This window comes from Vidua macroura, chromosome 26 (assembly GCF_024509145.1).
Source record: "Vidua macroura isolate BioBank_ID:100142 chromosome 26, ASM2450914v1, whole genome shotgun sequence".
NCBI classification, from domain to species: domain Eukaryota; kingdom Metazoa; phylum Chordata; class Aves; order Passeriformes; family Viduidae; genus Vidua; species Vidua macroura.
In genome coordinates, this window is record NC_071596.1 from 3091189 (window position 1) to 3114523 (window position 23335).

A 23335-nucleotide genomic window follows, 5' to 3' on the forward strand; every position below is an offset into this window, starting at 1 on the left:
CAACAGCCACAGCATGGCTCCAGAAAACGAGAAGCAGAAAGAGGAACAGAAGACTATCCAGGCAACAGTTTGGTTTAAAGAATTTATTTCAGACAAAAAATTCCCCACCAAAAAGTCGTACAAAAAGTGTAGAGACAAAGAGTGGTCATTACAAAAGTGTTCACAGATAGAAAAGACTCATCTGAGCAACCCCAGCACAGAGCCCAAGGCACACTGGCATTGGTTGTGCACGGTCAGGGATTGTCTCAGTGAGGGAATGCAAAGGTCCTCAGCCCCCAAACTCTGCTCAGGTCCTCCTGCAGTGAGCGGGGCCAGCCCCCGGCTTCCTGACCACAACATCCAGCTCACCCTTCCCACACTGGTTCCCACCCAGTGAGCACAGGTTGCTGCTGTGTTCTCACCCCACCAGGGCTTCTGACACCTCAAGGACTCCCAGTCCTGAAGGATTCATCCCAACTCCACATCTCCCATCAGCATCTGTGGCTCTCTCTTCCTTGACCACCAGCCACAGCTCCAACCCCCAGTGCTGGTACCAGTTTGAGGGTTGGTTTCAGCCCCATCTTGGAGGGGGCACCAGCACACTGTGCAGGTTGGGTGCTGACACTCACGAAGCAGCTTTCCTGTTCTTAGTAAATGGCACCAAAACACTGCCACAGATCATAAATTCATCCCCCAAGTCCTTGTATCAGCCCTTGGAGGCCTTTAGAGTTTAAGTGGCTCAAGCCATTCCTCCCACAGGTACCCACAGGCTTGTGGCAAAGATTGTCAGCAGTGGCTGAGCCCTCTACTTCATCCAGCCAGGAAAGGAAAGGACCTCTCACTGCCTTGGGGACCTGCAGTCCTGGTGAGCCACAGGCAAAGGGCCGCACCTGCATCGCCCCAGGGCCCAACCCTGAGCACCATCCAAACAAACATGCTCCAGCAATCCTGAGAAACGCCTCCAAGCTCCTGTTTTCCACACCAGGAGCTGACAGAAGTTTTCAGAGCGTGGCACTGCAGGCAAGCGGAGAGCAATCTTGGCTCAAATTCCCTGTTCCAACCCCAAAATCCCGGGGCAGTTCTGAACCCTGCGTGTCCTGCCTGGCTCCACACCGCCAGCCCCTCGTGTTCTCCTACCCGTGCCGGGGCCACGGCACCGCGCTGGCTCTGGGCCCGTGGGACAGTCACGACAGGAGCGGCCGAGGGAGCGGGGTCGGGGTCTCACGTCCCCGTTTCCAGACCCCAATGCTGTGAGGGTGCAAGCTGCCATCCCCAGGGATCGTCACGCTGCCGCACGCAGCCGAGGCGCTTCTCTCAGCAGGTCATGCAGCGCGGGCGGATGCTGTCTGACGCGGGGTTTGGATCCACCTGCAGAGCCAAGGCCACAGTCAAAAACCTCAGCAGTGGCACATGCCAGCCTCCAGCAGCCTCCCAGCCCAGAGGGATTAATCACCTCTGAATAGAGCGGAGGTGGTCGGAAGCGGAATTCCTGGATGTAGGCAAAGAAGGGACCTTCCAGGATGTCCCCGAGCTCGCTGCGGCACGGAGGAGCCAGGCTCTGCTCAGCCTCTGGGCTGGACACGACTGCTGAGTACTCAGGAGGGGCTGAAGAGAAAGGAGAACCATCAGGGATAGCAAACACTCTCCATAAACGGGGGACACACAGGTAAAAGGGCTTCAAACCCACGATTTCCCAAACCCTCTCAGTTCCCCGAAGAAGGAACTCAGGAGATTCAGCACCACAGCCAAAAAAATAGGTTAAAGAAAAGCAAAACTGGCCCAGTTGAGAACTTTGTGTCTCACTCTCCTGACCAGGGGGTTTATCCCAGGGAGAAGGAGATGCTCACCCTCCAGCTGCTCTGGGATGGTGCTGAGCCAGTCCAGGTTGACACTGTACTGGCTGCTGACACTGGAGGTGCGGCTCCCAAAGGGGTGCAGCGGGATGGTCCCGATGACAAGAGGCAGTTCAAGGAGCAGCTTGGACGTCCCAGGAATATCCACACAAACCTGCCGAGACAGAGAGCAGCAGGGAAGCTCAGCTTGGTGGTGTTTTCCCAGTCTGGAGGGGCAGGTATCTCCCCTGAGCTGGGCAGGAGGGGATTCCTGCAGAGCTCCTCGGGAGCTCCCTCACCTTCAGGGAGTATTCCACCTGGATGATGCGGCACTGGAGGATGGACGGCCCCACGGGCGGGATCTTCAGCGCCCGTCCGTGCCACACCTCCCTCTTCCCGGCCGGAATGGGGTCCCCAGTGATGCTGGTCACCACCGACTTCTTCTGCTTCTTGGTGCCCCGGGCAATGAAGGTCTGGGTCTGGATGATGGCTGCCTTGGGCACCACGGCACGGCTCGTGCAGTTGTCGATCTCAGCAAAGATGGGGATGACCTCACCTGCCAAAACAGACACACACACGTTGGAGGAGGGGAGGAAAGCCCAGTCCTGCCTCAAGGAATTGCTGCACAGGCCCACCGAGGGTTGGCCACGCTGTCTGACAGGGCAGGCACGTGGGTTCATCCAGGAGGAGCATCCCAAGGATGCTGCCCACACTAAAGCTCTCTGATTTTCTGCCAGCTCACAGTGACCCAAAGCCCCTCCTCTGGGCTCGCTGAGGTTCAAGGGCCCCAGCACCTGGTCTCACCTGGGGTGTAGCCTTTTCGGTCAATCTTGGCAGTCACAGACACTTGGCCACGGTTGCAGTACCAGGCACGAGCAAGTTTCTCCTTAGCACCTGCCTGGGGAGCCTGGAGAAAGGGAAATATTTAGGCTATTCAGTAACTAAGGATGAAACTCATAGCAATCACCTCCCTGGCACCAAGAACCTGCCGGGGAGCATCAGCAACTTCTCAGGTATCTGATGCAAGAAGCTGTTGCAATGCATTAAAGTTTCCAAAAGCAAAGAGGCACAGCTGACCTCTGCCCAGCCCAGGTAATGCTGGAGGGCACAAGTTACAGGGGGGAAAATATTCCCTCTGGAAACCAGGCCCGCATTGCAATGCTGAAGGGGAGGCAGACACCTTCCCCGTGGGCTTCCCGGGTAAGCTTTGGATGCCAGAGCCCCAGGGTGGAGCAGGGGGAGCTCACCAGCAGTGCAGGGGTGTTTATGTCGATGGGTTCAATCACAGTGAACTCCTTCTTTGCTTTCTTCACTGTTGACCAGGGTCTGTGCAGCTTGGCCTTCACCCAGTAGCGCACACTGCCGTGCTTCCCCTCAAAGGAGGTGGCCAGGGTCCTGGGCACGAGCAACAAACAATTTTAGAAGGGTTTTACTCAAAAAACCTCATTTTCAAGATGTCCTCTCCCCCCAAAAATACCAACTTACTCAGGGAGCTGGAAGGTGAAGGGGAACTCGTGCCTTCCTGCCTGCAGGACAGTGGCCTCACCGTTGTCTGTGGGCAAAACAGATTGAGGAGGATTAGCTCCCTACTTCCTCCCCAGACAGGTCACAGAGGTGTGCAGCACCCAGCAAGGAGCAGCACAAGGGCACAGCAGAGTTTCTGCCAGGGCTGAGCTCCAGCAGCTGTGACACAAGAGCTGGGCACTGTCTGCATTCCATGTGTCTGCAGACAGGCACGGGCCAGGGGCACCTCCTCGGAGAGCTGGGCAGCTTCCCCAGGTGAGCTCTGCTTCATCCTGCAGCCACCTTGCTCCACGGCTTTGGAGTGAGAGCCCAAACTGGAGGGAGAGTGGCCAGCCAAGCCCCCATGCCCCTCAAGAGTTTGCACCCCAGGGCTGAAGGGTTCATTTAGGCCAAGCCCTGCCACTCAAAACAAGCTCCTGAACCTCCAGTTTCCCAACGCTGCCTCCTTGCCGTGAATAGCTCAGAGAAAAGGAGCAGTTTTGTCCCAGCCGAGGTGCCCTGCACAGCAGGGGTGCACCCAGAACGTGCAGTGTCTGCAGGGACCTCCACAGCCCATTCCCAGAGCGCTCAGACCCCAAGGCACCCCAGGCACCCAAATTCCAGCTTGTTGGCGTGTCATGCACTCAGCAGCCAAGCTGTCCCCGGCACCCAGACCCTGCAGTTTTGGGGTGCCATGCACCCAGCACCCGCGGCTGCCCCGGGCACCCCGATTTCAGCCGGCTGGGGTGTTTGGAGCACCCACCAGTCCAGGCTGCCCCACACCCCCTTTGTTCCAGCCCTTGGGGTGCCCGGTGCCCCCACCCGACCGGGGGGTGCCGCCCCTGGGGCAGGGGATGCCGTACCTGGCGGTGCCATCAGCGTGTCGCGGTGGCTCAGAAACTCCACCTGGTCGCTGTAGCTCTGCGTGTAGGCGGTGCTGGAGCCGGCGCTGCGGGACTCGGTCCAGTGGACGCGGGCAGCGCCCATCGCCCGCAGCCGCAGCGCCCCGAGCCGCGCGGCCGCCGCCAGCTCCAGCACCACGCGGCCCGACACCGCCTGCCCGGGGCTGAAGGCGGCCGGGCCGTCCCGCTCCGCGCCCTCCAGCACGATCGAGAAGCGTTTGAGGCGATCGAAAATCATGGCGCTGCTCAGCCACGACCGGCTCGATGCGGCTCAGCCCGGCTCGGCTCGGCTGAGCCCGGCTTTAAGCGCCCGGCGCGGCCGGGGGCGGCCCCGGCGGGGCGGGACGGGCCGGCCCCGCCGGGCTCTGCAAAACAAGGCAGGGAGCATGTGCGGATCGGCCCCTCCGCACGGACCGCGGCTGGCGAGAGCTCCCCGCGGGGGTTGGACCGTGCCGTGCCGTGTCCGGTCCCAGCCGGTCTCCCCAAATTATCCCGGTGCCGCACCGAGACATCGCCGCGGAATCGCGGGCTGGGCAGGGGCTGAGCACTGCAAGTGCTCAGAGGGAGACTCCCTGTCTGCTGCCGGGTCGTTCAGTGTCCCCCCAAGACTCCCTGCAGCTCCCATTCTTGGCCCCCAAGCCCTTCTCTAGCTTCTGTACTTACCCCACAAATTTCCCTTCCAGCTCCATCCTTGCCCCCCAGAATTTCCCCTCCAACTCCATCCTTGCCCCCCCTCAAACTCCATTCCAGCTCCTATTCTTGACCATCAAAATCCCCTTCCAGCTCCCATCCTTATCTCTCAAACTCCTTTCCAGCTCCTAACCTTGCTCCTCAAAATCCCCATCCTTGACCCCCAAGCCCTCCTCTAATTTCCATCCTTGCCCTCTAAATTCCCCCTCCACTTCCATCCTTGTCCCCCAAAACTCCTTTCCAGCTCCCATCCTTGCCCCTCAAGCTCCCTCACCAGCTTCTGTCCTTGCCCCCCAAAATCCCCATCTTTGCCCCCCAAAATCACCATCCTTGTCCCTCAAACTCTCCCTGCAACTCCAATCCTGACATCCCAGCCCATCTTTGCACAGAATCCCCATTCCCAGGGTCACAGCCCTGGGCTGTGGCCAGGGGGGATTCCTCACTGAAGCCTCTCTCCTTCCAGTACCCCCAGGCTGGAAGGAGAGGGCCACACCACACATTGACCCACATCCTTCCCTCCCCAAGAGCCATTCCCAGGGCTCGGAACCGGCCACAGCTGGATCTGGGCTCCTGACACGCGGTCTGGGACATCACTCAGTTCTAAGAAATCAAGAACTGGCTGAGGTTCAGCTTGTGCAACAGAGTGAGCAATCCTCTTCCCCGGGCTTGTTAACCAGGCGAGCGCCAGTTTTCCACCACATCCTGCTGGGATTGGTGTCCCAAACCCAGTGACAAATTCCACCTGCATGGGCAGGAGCATCCCAGGGACTCGCTCCATCGGCAGCATGCTGGTGGCTCAGCCAGGGTGGGAGTGTAAAAAATGGGAACTGGTGATTCCAGGTGGACATCACCCTCAGCAGCGCCCCGAGATGTTGTAACAGGGAGGAGAAAGGAATCTCTGCTCCCCAAAAGGGTTAATGCAGCTTTAGAAACTTCCACTTTGGTGATGGCTGTCATGTTTGCGGAGCACCAGAGCCCTGCAGCCCCGGCACGGGCTGGGGAGAAGACAGAACAGGCATTAAAAACGTTACTCAGCATTTGGCTGCCTAAGTTTTGGGGATTTTTGAGTTGCTCCCAGCCATGCCGGACAGGACCTGCTGTGCTGAACTCGGTTGATCACAGCCACTTAAAAAATGAGCTGGGCTGAAGCCTGGCACTGCTTTAGCTGTTTCCAAGGCCGGACTGGAATTGTCTGTCTCCCTCCCCAGGGGAAGGGGACTGTGGTTTGTTTTATGTGCACAGCCATTTGCTGCCACGGGCAAACATGAATCATAGCAAAAACTGCTGAGAGGGAGAGGGAAAGGAGGAAGGAAGGCACGTCACAGCACGAGTTAACTGGTGACACCAGCTCTGGGAAAGCGCCTGGTGTCCCTGCAGTGACATGAGAGGTGGGGAGGCTCTTGAGAGGGGCTGGAGCCTTGGCTGGGCCCCTCTCTTTGCTTGGCATCCTGCTCCTCCTCCTCCCGGCACACACCCCTGGGCCGTGACTCAGCCCTCGCCCACGGGATGCGGATCCCTGCAAACCAAACCAAACCAAACCAAACCAAACCAAACCAAACCAAACCAAACCACACCAAACCTCCCTCCCGAGGCAGTGCACGCGATGCCCTCGGCTGTCCCTCGCTGCAGCCACGTGGGGAGGGAGGACAGCCCCGCTCTGACCCCTCCGGGACCCCCACACCCAGAGAGGGTCTCTCCTGCGATCCCCAGGTGCAGGCGCTGTGCGAGCACAGCCAAGGGCTTTCCTTTCAGGAACGGCCCTGGGTGCCCAAGGCAAGCCCGGCCAGGCCGGGCACAGCGCTCAGAGCAGCATCTCCAACTCTTCAGCCCCATCTAGAGTCTGGCCAGGCTGGAGCCGCTCCCAGCAGGAGCTGACACCCTGCCCGGCTCATGGGGGGCTGCACCTTCCCTGACCCGCTGCTTGGACCTGGTGGCTTCTCCCCACCGAGCCCGGAGTCACACGAGGAACGCCAGAGAGAAGGGAATGCAGCAGGTAAATAGCTACAGCAGCAGCCCAGAGTGGGGGTGAGATGGGACAAGCACGTGCTCCCAGGCTGAGGAACCAGCCCCATCCCTGCCAGATTTGGGACTGCTGTGCATGGACAAGGATTAAGGTGCTGATTGAGGGCCACCCCGCAAAGGAAGGAGAGCCCTGATGCCATAACTCTCCTGGATGTCTCCATGAAAATAAAATGGATTCTGGATGTTTGCCTCTCCCCAGGGCAGGAACTACACCTTTGGGAAGTGCTGCAGGATCCTCGGAAAGAAAAGATCACTGCACAACAATTCTTTAAGTTTCCTATCCTCCCATCATCTCACGCAGAAGGGCCCAGGGCTCTCCTTGCTGCCTTTGCCCATTAACCCCCTGTCTTTCCCTCTGCTCCCGCTCCCTCTCTCAGATGATTACACAACACACGTTCAAAGGCCCTGCCTGAACATCCTTCTTGCACGCTTTTTTCTTGTCTCTCAGCGCAGCACCCCAGTGCCAGCACTCACCACCCTGCCAGGAAACTGCAGATAAACTCAGCTGAGGGGAGAGCAGAAGGGAGGGCGCTTATCTGAGCCCGGCTTCCCTCCTCTGCACTGCCTTGTTACCATGACAAAACCTGCATTTTTTAAACACCACGCAGACACAGCTGATCTCGTGGAGAAGCAACAAGAAAGGAGCAGTCACAGGGACTGACTGTCGGATGGTGGCACGTTTCTCACCAGCTGACATCAGGAAGGCCCTCACGCTGCTGTTGGGGACAGAACAGGGGACAGCAGGATCCAAAGGAAGTTATTTTGGCTGCAGGACAGCCCCTCTCTGCTGTTCATTCCCATAAAACATCCCCATGATCACACGTGTCCCTCTCACAAGGCAGAAAATTAATCTGTGTATGGACAGAGACAATAAAATCCAAGTTCTGGTGAGGCTCTCTGCCCCCCAGGCAGTCCCTGTGCAGTCAGGCTCTGCTCTCTGCTCAGCACTCCCTGTGCAGCCAGGAACCATCAGCTCCGAGGTGTGCAGGGTGCCCGTGAGGCCGAGCAGCTCCTGCAATTCCTGCAGCCCTTGGCCAAGTGCCCTTCCCCAGATGGCTCCAGGGGCTCCTGGAGCACACAATCCCAGCAGCACAATCCAAACGTGCTGGCAGCAGCTTGTGGCTTCCCTACAGACATTCCCTGCAGGGATAACAGGGGATAAAACTCACCCTGTCACCTCAGAGCTAACGGGACATGGACCAAGCACTGCATGACCAAGTGCTCAGGACCTTCACTTCAGGGCAAGGGCTTAATTGTAATTTGGACACTTTGTAGAGGTGCAGCTGCCAAGGGGACATCCTTAGGCACAGCATGGAAGAGCTGCTGCCAAGACAGAAACTCCAGGGCAGTGCAGGTGTTTGGAGCAGATGGCAGGGCACAGTTGTCCAGAAATAGAGAAAATTACCTTCCCAGTGCAGTCCAGAGACAGGAACACCTCCAGGAAGACAACTCAGGTCCTCTTTCCATCCCTCCAGTTAATTCCTGCAACGTCTACATTTGCCAGATTGGGCTGGCAGCACTCTCTGGGTTGCAGTTGGCCACTGACTCATTGAAATGCCCTCAGCTTAAGTCCTACAGCCATCTCCAGGGCAGGGCAACCAGGCCATGAGAAACGGGGGATAGGGGGAGGAAAAGCAACAGAGGAATGGCTGTGACACTTGTTGGAGGGGAGGATAAAAGACGTGCATGTTCCTAAGAAAAGCCAGAGTTAAGGAGTGGATGGACAGTTGAGACATCCCATATCCCTCAGCTCTGGATCATTTCATCCCAAGCACACAAAGAGTGGCTTGTGGCATACAAGTGGCTTGTCCTCTTGCAGCAGATCCAAGCAACATGCCAGCTGGGCACGCAGTCCCAGCATCAGGGACCTGAAAACAAACATTGGCTGAAGCACTAAGTGCTCTTTCCACACTTGTAAGCAGACACTCATGTTTGCTCTCCCCTGTGCAAACACAACAAAAGCCACAAATCCCTGGTGCTCCCAAGCCCTGGGTTCACCAGCAGCCTCCTGGAAACCAGCAGCAGAGAGAGAAACCCTGGGCCAAGGTGAGAAAAGGGGCAAGCAGCCCTGCATGGGTCAGCAACACCCACAGGGCTGAGGTTCCTCTGAGGGGACACCTGCAGCCTGAGGGGTCCCAGCCCAACACCCTGGCACACAGGCACACCCAAGGGGGTCCCAACTCCACACACTGGCACACAGACCCATCCAAGAGGGTTCCAGTCCCATGCCCTGGCACACAGACCCATCTAAGAGGGTTCCAGTCCCATACCCTGGCACACAGACCCATCTAAGAGGGTTCTAGTCCCATACTCTGGCACACAGACCCATCCAAGAGGGTCCCAATCCCATGCCCTGGCACACAGACCCATCCAGGAGGGTTCCAACCCCACAGCCTGGCACACAGACCCATCCAGGAGGGTTCCAACCCCACAGCCTGGCACACAGACCCATCCAGGAGGGTTCCAACCCCACAGCCTGGCACACAGACCCACCCAAGGGGATCCCAACCCCGAGCCTGGCGCAGCCACCCACCGCGTGGCACGGCCTTACCGGAGATGAGCTGCCGGCGGCGGTACAGGAAGGTCTGGCAGGCTGTGTGGTCGCGGTAGACGATGTTGAGGCCGATGCTGTGGCTCTCCAGCCAGTGCACGGTGGCCAGGCCCCGGGCGCACACCTCCAGCGCCCGCACCCGCAGCGCCCCGCGCAGCTCCAGCCGCACGCACCCGTGCAGCAGCTCCCCACCGCCATGGGCCGGGCCGTCGTCCAGCCGCACCTGCAGCCTGCGCACCCGCCCCGGCGGCTGCATGGCTGCTCACTGCGCTGACCCCGCGGCTCCAGGAGGCCGCTGCCTGCCCGGAGCTTTCCAGGCAAAGGAGGAAGAGCAAAGGCTACACCAAAATTCCTGAATTTATCGCGGTTCCTGGCTGGCCCCACCCTGCAGGCCTTCCCGGGGGCTGGACCGAGCCCCTGTTTTGCAGCGATGCTTCAGCGTTGGCCTGATGTGCGTGAGGCTACGATGTCCCGCGGTGACGAGGGACGTGGTTTTGAACTGAGAAAAAAATGTGCCTTCATCTTATCTCTGAGTCACAGACACTGGCGACGTGACACCGGGACGTGCTGGTGGCTGTGCTGGCAGGGAGGGGTGTCACACACCGCCAACCGTGCTGGCAGATCTCACACAGCAGGCAATCAAAGAAAGCCTGTTTGGCCTTCCTGGTTCAGGCATTCCTGGGGCACTGCTGGAATGGGAGAGGAGTTCAGAAAGCAGAGGCCCTCACTCCAAAAACCACCTTTGCTTTCCATGTCTGAGGTTGCTCTAAAACCCACGTGAAAAAGAATGTGAATAATCACAGGGACTCCCAGCAACAGCTCTCCCAGCCAGCTGGTGCCTCCAAGGGTGATTCCAGCACTTGTCCCCGTGGCTGTTCCTGCAGCAGCACAGGTGGCAATGCCACCTCAGGGTCACATCAAAGTAATGGGGCAGACCTGGAGCAGATGCAAGTCCCTGTTACTCCACCAAATGTTGCAAGTGAGGTGTTTGACTGGAGGTGTTTAACAACGTGCTGGCATGAGGGACTGATGGGAGAGCCTGTGTGCACTTGGAAGATGTGAGTGCACGGCTTCTTTGAAGCACGTGTGGAGCAGAGATTGTCTCATTCCTGAAAAATAAAGAGTCAGATCCATAAAGGAAAGCACGAGGCTGGTGGGCCCAGGCACTGCTCACACACAGACTGAAGCAGTTGTGAAATTTCAGTAGCCCCGTGCTCAAAGGGTCCCGAGGAATCAAAGCCGTGCGCATGAAAAGCTCCTGAAGTGGCAGCTGTGCCCCCCTGCTCGCTCAACCCCCAAGGGAAGGGGCTGACCAGCCCCCTCTGATCCCTCTGGAGCACACCTAGATCCCAAACAGAGCTAGTGCAAGCTCAGCAGTCAGGAAGCCCATGTGAGTGACCAACTCAACAAAAACACAGGGCTCACCTCTAGGGAAACAGCCCGCTCATCACAAGCTGGGCAGAGCTGCCTCGCTGTCCTACTGTTCACTGACCTTTGGTTGCAGGCCTTGACACCAAAATCCAAACAGATAATAAGAATATCCCAGATAAACAGAACATCCCATCCCCCATGCAGCCCTGATGGTGCCTCTCGCTCTGTTTGATCTCCTGCCCTTCCTCTGTGCCTCCCCCTACCCCACCTGCCTGTTCCACCCTGGGGCTTGCCCAGAGGCTCTCCGTGGGTCCTGCCATGCTGAGGGATGTGTCACCCACGCCTTTGGGCTAATCTCCTAGTGTTTATTCTTGCTGCCACAACACCTCCTTGTGTCCTCATTCAATCTGAGAAATAGATGTTCCCTGTGTGACAACACACAGCCAAGAGCAGAGCACGGGGACGGCTCTGAGATCCCACGCCGTGTAGGCAGCTCAGAGTGCGTCAGCGGTCGCTGGAGGAGGGAGGACATCACCTTCCTCTGGGGACAGGGCCCTTCCAGGGTCCCCATGGGGACACAGCTCACTTGGGAGTTTGCCTTTTGGATTTCAGTGGGCTTCTGGGCTTGGGTGTGAACTTGCCCCTGTGCTCAGCCCCACAGAGGTTCTGTGCCCTCCTGGGCAGCCCCCGGGATGAGCATTTCATCTGAGGAGACAAAACAGCTTTCAGCTCACTGGGATGGGGCTGAGAAAGGGGCAGGTGGCACCACTGAACCTGGCAGCCCCAAGATCTGAGTGTTGTAACCTCAGGGTCACCCCAGCCGGGCAGCTGCAGCATCCTCTGTCTCTGGTACCTGGCAGATGCTCGGCTTTCTCTGCTGGTGGTGCAGAGGTGTTTACCCTGGCTGGACACCTCTAGCCATGACAAATTTCCTCCTCTGACCCTCTGTGGGGGGCTTCAGTCACCTCCTACCTCCCTCCAACGCTCCCTGGCTTAGGGGTTTGGTTGCCTGTCCTCCCTCTCCCTTCACAATATTTCTCATCTACGACTCTGCTCTCACCTGAGGCTGGAGCAGACAGGGCTTGGTGCTCACTGGTTCATCTCAAGTAGCTCAGGAGCACACTCCAAGGGGAGTGCTGGCTATAAACCCACTTCCCCTGTGGTTAATCCAAGCCTATTAAGGCTGGGCCTGCTGTGGCACGTCTTTAGGGAGTCCCTCTGCTGCATGTGTGGCACCAGCATGGCTGGCGTGCTTCTGACAGAACTTTCATCTGCTGACAGATGGAATCAAAATAAAAATTACATTCGAGACAGGAGACGAGGAGGCAGCACCAGGAAAGCTCTGTAGTCACAGATACCTGTGTGCATTTCCCCTGATGACAGGAAAAGGCCAGCTCTGCCATCAGCACTTTGCTCAAAACCTTCGCCCAAACAGAAAACAACTCTCATGGTGAGGAGGCAAATGAAGAAATTCACATGGCAGCTATGGGAATATCACTCCATATGGTAGTTATGGAGCTGCTCCAGAAGTTTAGGGCCAAGGAAAAGACCAATTCAGCTATGATCTGTTCCACATTTAGCAAATCAAATGGCTTAAACACAGATCCATGGCATGAAGGGACCTCTCTCTGAACTGCTGGAAAAACAGGAGGCAACGTCAGAGGAGGATTTTCTTAATGCCTTCCATGACCAGCTCTAACCACATCCCTTCCTGAGGTTGCATAAGCACAGCTTTTGATCAAAAATCCTTTCCTTCCTCCCAAAAATAAATGTAAAACAACTTTTAAAAACAAATGTAGTGATGAAGAAAGATCAAGACACTGCTTCATGTCCCAGAAATCATTCATTTTATTCATTTTACGTAATGAAGCAGCAAAGGGACTGACAGCAGATTGCAGTGAGGTGAGTCACAAGACTGTGGAACAAGGATGTGGTGCACCAGGTGGGATAACTGCAGCATCTGGGGATACAGCAAGTGTAGAACAACCAGAATCACTGAAAATCCCACGTGGGAAGGGACCCACAAGGATCTCAAGTCCAGCAGCAAAAGCTTGGCTGGGAGTGGCTCTGCTTAGTGCTATGAACCTGTTTCATGAAATCAGATTGATTTACTCAAAGGATGATTTATTCAAAAGGTTCTTCCCCCCGAGGCTGCTGGCACTGCCCAGGCTCCCCAGGGAATGGTCCCGGCCCCGAGGCTGCCAGAGCTCCAGGAGCGTTTGGCCAGCGCTCTCAGGGATGCTCAGGGTGGGCTTGGTGGGGTGGCTGTGCAGGGACAGGGCTGGATTTGATCCCTGAGGGTCCCTCCCAGCTCAGGATATTCTGGGATTCTGTGATTCTCGGCTATAAAAAGAGAAAGCAAAATAACCAAGTAGTTCTTAGAGCTTTAATTAGCAGCAGTGTGAGTGTGACTCTGTGCCCAGCCACGGGACCCACTGGAGCCCAGAGGAAGCCGGTGGGATGCACGTGCTGAGTATGGAAAGGGCGGGGGATGGAGAGAGCCCCATCTCTGTCTCCACACAGAATGTTCCCCTCCCAGCACTCAGCCGGGGCTGGGAGGTCTCTTCAGGGGGGACAGGGGAAGATCTCCCTGTCTCCAGGTGACAATGGGGGATGTGGAGATCTGTGTGGACCCTCGGGGCACAACGGGGACTGCTGTCCGCGAGGGCCTCTTAAAGTTGGGTTTCCCAGATTTCTTTGAATCAACCCCGGCCCGGGCAACACAACCACGGCGGCGGGGCCGGCCTGGAACCCCCAGAACGGGGAAACCGGGGGTGAGAAAAGGGCTGGTGGAGGATTCGCTGGAGGGGTGCGGAGGCGGTGAGGGGCACGGACAGCGGGACCGAGCCCCGGGCGGGACCGAGCCCCGGGCAGGGCCCGGCTGGGCCCGGCTGGGCCGCGGGGCAGCCAGGCCGCGTTGCCATGGCGATGGGTCCGCCTCCTTCCCGGCGTGCCCCGCGCCCGCACGTGACCTCACACCCGGAAGTGTTGCCATGGCGGCGGGCGCGCTCTGGGGGCTCGTCGCCGCGCTGGAGACGCACCGGGGCCGCGACCGGGCGGTGAGTGAGGGGTCTGAGCCCGCCGGTACCGGGCGGGGAGTGGGGAGTGAGGGGTCTGAGCCCGCCGGTACCGGGCGGGGAGTGGGGAGTGAGGGGTCTGAGCCCGCCGGTACCGGGCGGGGAGTGGGGAGTGAGGGGTCTGAGCCCGCCGGTACCGGGCAGGGAGTGGGGAATGAGGGGTCTGAGCCCGCCGGTACCGGGCGGTGAACGACGGGACCCGGCTCTGCTGTGGCGACCCACCCTTAAGGGGAAGGAAGCGCCTGAGGGATTCCTCAGTGCTCGGTGGTGGAAAGGAACGCCGAAAGGCAGAGGGTGCACAAACGATCCAAGTTTTACCGGTAAATGACGGGATGGAAACGGGAATGGGAGTCCCGGAGCGCAGCGCAGTGGGGGGTTGGGTAAAGGGCAGAGAACTTGGAGAGGTGAATTAGAGAAGGGAGAAGAGAAAGAAAGAGGGAGAAGAGCAGCCCGGGTTCCTCCCGGGCCGTGCAGCCGGTGGTCCCGGGCGCTGAGCGGGCCGTGCCCCGCAGGTCCGGGCGCTGTCCTACGGCTGCCAGCTGGCGGGGGCAGCGCTGCCCGGCCCCGCGGGGCTGCCCGGGGGGCTCCTGGCCGCCTCTGCCCAGCTCAGCTCCTGCCGCACCGCCCTGCGCCTCTTCGACGACCTGGCCATGCTCCGGCACAGCTGCAGCTACGGGCTGGGCCCCGAGGTGAGCGCGGCTCCGGGGGTCCCGGGCAGCCCCCCCGGCCCCGCCGCGGCCGTGCCCCATGTGCCGCTCTGTGCCGCTCCCCGCAGGGCGAGGACGCGCTGGTGCGGGGGCTCTCGGTGCTCTGCAACGTGGCCAACCAGCTCTACTACCCCTGCGAGCACGTGGCGTGGGCGGCGGATGTCGGCATCGTCCGCGCCCGCTCCCGGCAGTGGTGGGCGCGGAGCACGGCGCTGTGGGGCTGTGCCCTGCTCCTGGGCATCCTGCGGTACGGCCGGGATGGGCTCGGGAGCGGGGAGGATCCTGCCCTGGCACCGGGCTTCAGCAGAGCTGTGGGAGGTGCTCTTCCTCGCTGAAGCTGTAAGAGGAAAAAAAATAAAACAACTCCTCCTGTTTGGTGCTGTAGGAGAAATAACTGTGTTCTTTTCAGATCCCTGAGAATCTTGTGCCAGTTAAGAAGGAAACTGAGCCAGCACAAGTGGTATGATTTCCCTCCCTGGCTGTAGAGCTGATCAGGCAATCCGAGTGGTTTGGGTGGAGGGACCTCAAAGCCCATCCAGTGCCAGCCCTGCCATGGCAGGGACACCTCCCACTGTCCCAGGCTGCTCCCAGCCCTGTCCAGCCTGGCCTTGGGCACTGCCAGGGATCCAGGGGCAGCCACAGCTGCTCTGGGCACCCTGGGCCAGGGCCTGCCCACCCTGCCAGGGAACAATTCCTGCCCAATATCCCAGAAAAATCTCCCCTTTCCCAGTGGGAGCCATTCCCTGTGTCCTGTCCCTCCAGGCCTTGCCCCCAGTCCCTCTCCATCCACACCTGTCAGTTCTCATCTGTAGCCATCCGAGTTCTGAGGATGTGCTGGACAAATGTGGGAAATGGATTTGTAGGGAATTCTCAAAGTTTGACAGAAGGCTCACACAGTGGGCACCTCTATGCAAACCTTGAGATAAGAAATGCTGACTTAGAAATGCCATGGAACAGGACAGATATTGCTGAGAGAGAAATGGAACTAGAAACAAGTTTCAAAGGATGGATTTGTATATAAGATTAGATACTTTGGAGAAACAGAACTGTGAAAGATGTATTGTAGAAGCTGATAGGCCAAGAAATGCTTATAGTGTTCTGTAATTCAGAAATATTTGGCTTCTGATTGTGATGATGTGAATTGTTACACCTGTATTATCTCACCCTTCACATGAGACTGAAAATGGAATAAAAGTTTTCAAAACACCTCTCAGTTGCCCCATCTCTGGGTCAGGAAAGGGCTTAGTCTGACAGACTGTCACTAACATCACCTTTTCTTCCAGCAGCACTTCACCTCAGAGGCAGCAGAAGCTGAGAGCCCAGGTGAAGGCTGAAGTTCTGAGCATCCTCATGGACACAGCAGATCTCTCCAACGCCATCCACTGGCTGCCTCCAGGATTCCTCTGGGCAGGAAAGTTCCCTCCATGGTTAGTAGGACTCCTGGGGACCATCTCCTCCCTGATTGGAATCTACCAGGCATCAAGAGGAGCAAATTCTGAAGCTGCTTAAGCCAGAACTGAGCTTCACAAGCCCAGTTTCCACATGGTAAAAGTGCCTTTAGTGAGGCAGGGTGTATTTTAACTTTCCTGGGTTGTTGATTGTCCTTCCAGATATCCCATAATCAGGACTGGAATCCAGATGCCTGTTGCAAAGGGGATTGTTTGCAGCTGATAATTTTTATCACTCTTCATCAGAGAAATAATTCAGGTGAATCCTCTGAAAATCAAGAATCTCCTACAATGGGTAAAACTGAGGGGGAGAGAGTTGCTTCCAAGATAAATGCAACCTCCCAGTGGTTTTTGCCACTTAAAGGAGCACAGTGGCCAGGTTCTGTCACAGAGAACTGGTAAGGGATGAATCCTGTGAGCTCACACTCTGGGCTTGGTGCTGTACCTGAGCCAGGATGGGACTCCTATCCTGGGAGTTCTCCAGGTGTTTTGGGGTTTGGGCTCAGACAGGAGCCAGCAGGGGTGTTGTTTGTGACCCTTGTGTTTCCTTAGAGGTGAGAGGGGCAGGAAATTGCTGCTGGAAGCAGCGTGGACCTTCCTAGCCTGCCTTGCCCGTTTAAGGAGAGATGTTGGAAGTCGAGACTTCCCCCAGAGCTGAGGCTCCAGCTGTGCCTTTGTGGAATGCCACCGGGTGGAGCTCTTCCACCAGGCTCCAGCAGCTGCCAACGGACCTATTTTATTAAAAAAAAAAAAAAAAAGTAGGAAATTTATTCATCACCTTTCAAAGGAGCAATCAAACCAATGCCGAGGCGGGGTTTGCAGTTACAGTTCTGGGCGTTGCCAATAATAAACGACACAAATGCTTCAAAGGTGGCCTTGAGTGATCATTCCTCCTGATAACAGGGAGAAGTTCTTTATCTTTGGTTCTGGAAAGCTCCAAAGCTTTAGTGCTGTGTGAGCTGCAGCTCCACATGTGTCACCAGCCTTCCTCCTGCTGCAGAAACTGCCTGACTGCCACGGAAATGCATCCCTCGGAAAGAGCTCTGCTTACTCTGCGTGTCCCTGCCCCAGCAGGGCACATGCTGCACTTCCAGGAGGTTTGACCTTGCTTTGTGGGGTTGTTTCTGGCCCGGACACGGGGAGCTGTGTCCTGCCTGTGTTCAAAGAGCAGAGTGAGGCCTGGATATTCTTTATCCTTTGCCCTGTCCTTGGTGTTTATCTGGACCTTCGCCCTGCAGTGTTCCTGAGGATGTGGCTGTGCTGGGGATTTGCTGCCACACTGACAGGATTTGGTACAACTCAGGGCTTACCTGGAGGAGACTCTTGTTTATTCTCTCCTTTTCTCAGTCCTGTGCCTGAACAGGGGGAGAACCCAAGTCCTCTGGCTGTTGCCTGGTGCTGTCACCCACTGTGGTGGCTCCTGCTGCAGTTTAGTGTTTTTTAATAATAAATCAGATTTCTTTTGTATTCTTAACCCCCTTGAATCATTCCTCCAGGACTCACTGTACTGCTCAGCACAGGACAATACTATTAGGTATTCATATACTATAGTATTAATACTAATACTATACAGGACAATTTTAGCTCTGCCAATTTAAAAAAAAAACAAGACAAGAAACCTTGCATAACCTCTGATGCCAAATTAATAAACCTCTTAACCATGCATTAATTTTAATGTAGAGAAAGGACACTGTAAATTACTCTTAAGTGCATTTGCTTCACCAGTTTCTCAACAAGTGACCTTAATTTGCAGCTGGTAAAGCTGGAACGTGCAGAGAGAAATCAAAATTGGGTAATTCAGAATTTCTGGAATTTGTATTTTTTTCTTGAGGTGCTTTTGATCCCTGCTGACACACAGTGTTTAAACACCTGTGGTGGCTGCTGCTGCCTCTCCAGGGCAGCACTCGCTCATTTTTAGCACAAGGACTTGTGCAGGCAGACTCAATCCTCCCAAAACTTGGTGGTTTTCTTCTCTTTTCTGATGTGGCCATCAGCCCAGCTTGTCCATTGCTCCTGAGAGAGGGTGACAGTTTCCCTTGGCCAGGAAAACACCCTGCCCTGCTGTTGGTGGTGCCGGTGATGAACAGCTCTGAGGGGGGCTCCATGCAGGAAAACATTTGCTGAGCAGGGCCGGTTCGTTCTGCCTTTGTCAGCAGCCGGGATCCAAAGGCCGCGGGCAGGCGCTGCCGATCCCAGCGCGGCCGCTCCGTTTATGGCCCTTTATGACTCCGTCCGCAAAGCTCCGCCGCGCTCGGGAGCCTCAGATCCGCCGTGCCGGCCCCGCGGCGCGGCTGGGCCCGGGCCGTGCCGCGATGCTCGGGCCGTGCCGCGATGCTCGGGCCGGGGGACAGCGGGGGACACCGGGGGACACCGGGGGACAGCGGGGGACAGCGGGGGACACCGGGGGACAGCGGGGCAGCCCCGCGCACGTGGGGAGGGGACACGGCCACGCTGCCCGCGGGCAGGGCGGGGTCAGCGGGCGGCGCATGCGCGCGGCTGACCCCGCCTCCCATTCACAAAGGGAGACTGCCGCGCTCCGCGGCCGCTGATTGGCTGCGGGGCGGGCGGGGGCGGGGCCGGCGCGGGGCGGCCACGCGGCGGCGGCGGAGGGGCGGCGGCAGAGCCGGAGCGGAGCGGGACCGGGCGGGACCGGGCACGGAACCGGGCACGGATAGCGGGGACCGGGTACGGAACCGGGGACGGGATAGCGGGGACCGGGCGGGACCGGGCACGGGATAGCGGGGATCGGGCGGGAGCGCGTACGGAACCGGGTACGGGATAGAGGGAACCGGGCGGGACCGGTATAGCACCGGGTACGGGATAGCGGGGACCGGGCGGGACCGGTTACGGCACCGGGTATGGAAGCGGGTGCGGAACTGGATACAGGACCGGGTGCAGGATAGCGAGGACCGTGCGGGACCAGGTGCGAGACAACGGGGACCGTGCGAAACCGGGTACGAGATAGGGGGGACCGTGCGGGACAACTGGACCAGGTGTGGGACCGCAGGGGCAGGTGCGGGACCAGGTGCGGAACCGCGGGGCCGGGTGCAGAATAACTGAGTCAGGCGCGGGACAGCGGAGCCGGGTGAGACCCCGCGGGTCCGGATGCGGGACCTCTGAGCTAGGTGGGAAACCGCGGACTCGGGTGCGGGACCGCGGGGCGGGCTGGGCGCGGGCATCACCGGGAGCGCACATCGCCCCCTCCCCGGTACTACGTGAGGCCCGGCGGAGTCGGGTGTTCGGTGCGGGAGCTCCCGGTGCCCCGTTTCGGTCGGTGCCCCGCGGCTGCGGGACGGCCCCACCGCGCTCCCGTTACCGGCCGGTACCGCGCTCCTCTCCGCGGCCGCCGCAGCCCCGGCCGTGCCCGTGCTGACTCGCCGGTTTTGCCTCGCAGAGCAGCCTCAGCACTATGTCCGTCAGCAGCCACGAGAACCGGAAATCCCGCTCGAGCTCGGGCTCCATGAACATCCACCTCTTCCACAAACCGGGCCACGCCGACAGCCTCCTCACCCAACTGAACCTGCTCCGCCAGCAGAACCTCTTCACCGACGTGGTGCTGCGGGCGGGGAACCAGAGCTTCCCCTGCCACCGCGCCGTCCTGGCCGCCTGCAGCCGCTACTTCAACGCCATGTTCAGCGGGGGCCTGAAGGAGAGCAGAGATGCCGAGGTCAACTTCCACGACTCGCTGCACCCCGAGGTGCTGGAGCTGCTGCTGGACTACGCTTACTCAGCCCGGGTGCTGATCAACGAGGAGAACGCGGAGTCCCTGCTGGAGGCCGGGGACATGCTGCAGTTCCAGGATATCCGGGATGCTTCGGCTGACTTTCTGGAGAAGAATCTCTACCCTGGGAATTGCCTGAACATGCTGCTGCTGTCCGATGCCCACTGCTGCGAGCGGCTGCTGGAGCTGTCCTGGAGGATGGCCTTGGCCAACTTCACCTCGCTCTGCAAGACTGAAGATTTCCTCCGGCTGCCCAAAGACAAGCTGCTGGAGCTGGTGGAGAGCGAGGAGCTGGAGGTAGAGGATGAGACGCTGGTCTATGAAGCCGTTATAGGCTGGATCCGCTACGATTTGCCCCGACGCCACGAAGTTCTGCCCGAGCTGCTGCGCTCCGTCCGCCTGGCCCTGCTGCCCGAGTCCTACCTGCGGAAGCAGGTGGCCTGTGAGAAGCTGGTGACCAGCCACAAGCTGGGGGAGGAGATCGTGGCCGACGCCGTGCGATGCAAAATGAAGATCCTGCAGAACGACGGCCTGGTGACCGGGTGCTGCGCCCGGCCCCGCAAGGTCAGCCAGGCCCTGCTGCTGCTCGGCGGCCAGACCTTCATGTGCGACAAGATTTACATGCTGGACCATAAAACCAGCGAGATCATCCCTCGTGCCGACATCCCCAGCCCCCGCAAGGAGTGCAGCGCCTGCGCCATCGGCTGCAAGGTCTACATCACCGGCGGCAAGGGCTCCGAGAACGGCGCGTCCAGGGACGTCTGGGTGTACGACACCCTCCACGACGAGTGGGCCAAAGCTGCTCCCATGCTGGTGGCGCGGTTTGGCCACGGCTCCGCCGAGTTGGACCACTGCCTGTACGTGGTGGGGGGTCACACGGCCATGAACGGGGCCTTCCCGGCCTCTCCCTCCGTGTCCCTCAAGCAGGTGGAGCACTACGACCCTCAGCTGGACAAGTGGTCGCTGGTGGCTCCTCTCCGGGAAGGCGTGAGCAACGCCGCCGTGGTGGGAGCCAAGATGAAGCTGTTTGTTTTTGGGGGCACCAGCGCCAACCAGAACAAGCTGCCCAAGGTGCAGTGCTTCGACCCCTGCCAGAACCGCTGGACGGTGCCCGCCAGCTGCCCCCAGCCCTGGCGCTACACGGCCGCCGCCGTGGTGGGCAGCCACGTCATCGTCATCGGCGGGGACACGGAGTTCTCCGCCAGCTCTGCTTACCGCTTCCACAGCGACACCTTCCAGTGGTCCAAGTTTGGGGATGTCACGGCCAAGTGCATCAGCTGCCGCGCTGTCACCTCAGGGAACAGGCTCTACGTGGTGGGGGGCTACTGCGGGGCTCAGCGCTGCAAAACCCTGGACTGCTACGACCCCTCGTCCGACACCTGGAGCAGCGTCACCACGGTGCCCTACTCCCTCATCCCCACCGCCTTCGTCAGCACCTGGAAGTACCTGTCAGCCTGAGCGTGGCCAGGGAGATGGAAGGTAAATAGTTGTGGGGCAAGCAGAGCTCCTCTGTATCAGGTTAAAACTTGAGGGGCAGATGCACGTGGCTCTGGAGTTGTCCGAGAGAGCAGCCTTGTGTATCAGCTCCAAAACTTCCAGGCTGGTAGTGTGGGATCTAAAAGCCCTGCAGGAGAGAGAAGGTCTCTCTAGGTGCTGAAGCGCTGCAGGGAGATCAGTATAAATAACAAGACTCTTAACCTGGCATCTTGGCCCGTGCAAAGATTTTGGGGAATGCTGTGTGCAGGGATTGGGTGTCGTCCCTGGGTCGGGAGGCTGGAGGAGCCGATGTTTTTGCAGGCAGGCTGTCTGCAGGAGCTGGGACAGACCCCGCGGTGCCACCGGGTCCGGCTGCTGCTTTTAGCACAGCCTCCTCCTCCTGGTGCCACACTTAATCTGCCAGTGGCACCCAAATGTCTTGTGGGACGCCAGGGCTGTGAGCTGGTGCCAGAACAAGATTATAGCTGGGATTTAGTCCCAGAATGGTGGGTAATTGCATTTATAAGACAAGCCTTGTCTATGTATAAACACAGGGTTTCTCTGCTTCTAATTATTCCCTGGTGTCCCTTTCATGCCGTTGCTTTTCTGCTACACAGAGATTGACTTTCAACATTTGCAACTGGAATTAAATCTTTCTAAAGGCTTTTGGCAGAAACTGTGCCAGTGAATCACAGACCCTGCAGGGTTTTCCTTTTCTCCTTGCAAGAGTCATACTGTCTAAGTAAAATTATTTACTGTAATAAAATATCCAGTGATACCTTTAGAAAATTCCTGGCTGTAGAGGGGAATCAGCAGGCATTGCTGGGATTTCTCTGGGATTTGAGGCCTGAGGAGTGGGGTTGGGGTTGCTGTGCCCTGGTCTCACAATACTCTGCTCTTCACCACAGACTTCACACCTGATTTTGCCAAGTGCCTCCCTTGACTGAGGATCCAGATGGAACACACAGGCAGCAGGAGCACCTCCTCCCACCTGGCAACTCTGTGAGCTGGGTGCCATCAGCACCAGCAGGGCTCAAGGCAACTCGGTTTTGGCTTTGAACTGCTTCTGCAAATCCATCCCTTTGGTCAGGCCAGGGAGGGGACAGGCACGGAGGGACCTCCTTGGGCTGGCAGCTTGTGCTGTCCCTTGAGACAGCAAAAGGTTTCCAAGTTTTCTCCTAACTTGTGTGAACTCAGAGCAGGAACCAGAGGGATTATTTTGGTTTCAGTGATACTAGAAAGGAAAAAGGACACTCCTGACCAGCTGCAGGACTGCACTGCTGGGACTCGCAGCACTCAAGCACCTGGAGTGTCAGGACATGTGGCAGTACTTTGCCCACGGGCTGGTTCTGTACATTTATTTCTTTTTTTATACAGCAGTTTTGTGTGTTTATTACTCAGCCTGGAGCTGCTTCAATAAATCTGAATACAATCCACCGTGTCCCTTGCCTGTTCTTTGTGCTTAAGGTGCAGGTTTTCCCAGCCCACACTTGAGACTATATTTAGTAGAACAGTGAGGAGCATTCCCTGCTGCAGTCCAAATCAAGGGCTCAGATCTTCCTGTATCTTTGTAACTTGGGACTGAGGAAAACTCAGATCTCACACTGCCTTCTAGCTTTGAAGGAGACACAAATCTCTTCAAAACTTCAAAGATTAAGGTATTCTCTGCCCTTTCCTGCTCACTCTCCACAGAGTGGGGTTTCCTCACTATCCAAAAGAATGGGAGAAGGTGCTGCCCCTTCTGTCCCAAAGGGCTGTGTGCTCCAGGCCCTGCTCCAGGTGAGGGGAGGCAGTGCCTGGGAAAGAAAAGCTCTGTTAAGGGGAGGAGGTGAGACAGGAACCAGCATGGTCAGAGGAAACAGGCACCAGAGGTACAACCAACTGTCTCACCACAGAAGCATGGTTTGGGTGTGATCCATTATTTCAGAATTAAATAAATCAATGTCACAACTCTTCCGAGCTGCTTGCACGGGCAAGAGCTGGCAGGAAGGGAAGGAAGGGAGCTGCACTGCTGCTGGGGGCTGGAGCAGATGCATCAGCTTCATTTCCACTGCCC

The 23335-nt window shown here is 57.9% G+C and overlaps 3 protein-coding genes across 8 annotated transcripts; 2 read left to right on the top strand and 1 right to left on the bottom strand.

Moving 5' to 3' along the window:
- Window positions 1–74: 74 nt before the first annotated feature.
- ARRDC2 (arrestin domain containing 2) lies at window positions 75–9828 on the bottom strand. Of its 2 annotated transcripts, none has more exons than XM_053999186.1 (8): window positions 9480–9828; window positions 3297–3363; window positions 3059–3206; window positions 2616–2718; window positions 2111–2367; window positions 1827–1986; window positions 1433–1584; window positions 75–1347 (listed from the first exon to the last, which is right to left on the bottom strand). In XM_053999186.1, the coding sequence occupies exons 1-8, from the start codon at window positions 9733–9735 to the stop codon at window positions 1294–1296; spliced, it is 1197 nt and encodes a 398-aa protein (XP_053855161.1). In that variant the 5' UTR covers window positions 9736–9828; the 3' UTR covers window positions 75–1293. The 2 variants fall into 2 exon arrangements, with proteins under 2 accessions (XP_053855161.1, XP_053855160.1); XM_053999185.1 differs by lacking the exon at window positions 9480–9828 and adding an exon at window positions 4178–4618.
- Window positions 9829–13126: 3298 nt separating this feature from the next.
- On the top strand, window positions 13127–16951 carry PEX11G (peroxisomal biogenesis factor 11 gamma). Of its 4 annotated transcripts, none has more exons than XM_053999189.1 (6): window positions 13127–13909; window positions 14440–14616; window positions 14703–14881; window positions 15044–15094; window positions 15918–16061; window positions 16245–16951. In XM_053999189.1, coding segments are annotated over exons 1-6 (1005 nt in total). In that variant the 5' UTR covers window positions 13127–13456; the 3' UTR covers window positions 16246–16951. The 4 variants fall into 4 exon arrangements, 3 of the variants coding, with proteins under 3 accessions (XP_053855164.1, XP_053855162.1, XP_053855163.1); XR_008440670.1 differs by having other exon boundaries at window positions 13137–13909; window positions 15918–16341; window positions 16635–16951; XM_053999187.1 differs by having other exon boundaries at window positions 13137–13909; window positions 15918–16951.
- A 1765-nt stretch (window positions 16952–18716) lies between these two features.
- Window positions 18717–22715, top strand: LOC128819198 (ectoderm-neural cortex protein 1-like). Of its 2 annotated transcripts, none has more exons than XM_053999182.1 (3): window positions 18717–18767; window positions 19477–21282; window positions 22188–22715. In XM_053999182.1, exon 2 carries the CDS (start codon window positions 19492–19494, stop codon window positions 21259–21261), a length of 1770 nt encoding a protein of 589 aa, XP_053855157.1. In that variant the 5' UTR covers window positions 18717–18767; window positions 19477–19491; the 3' UTR covers window positions 21262–21282; window positions 22188–22715. The 2 variants fall into 2 exon arrangements, with proteins under 2 accessions (XP_053855157.1, XP_053855158.1); XM_053999183.1 differs by having other exon boundaries at window positions 18718–18767; window positions 19482–21282.
- Window positions 22716–23335: the final 620 nt, after the last annotated feature.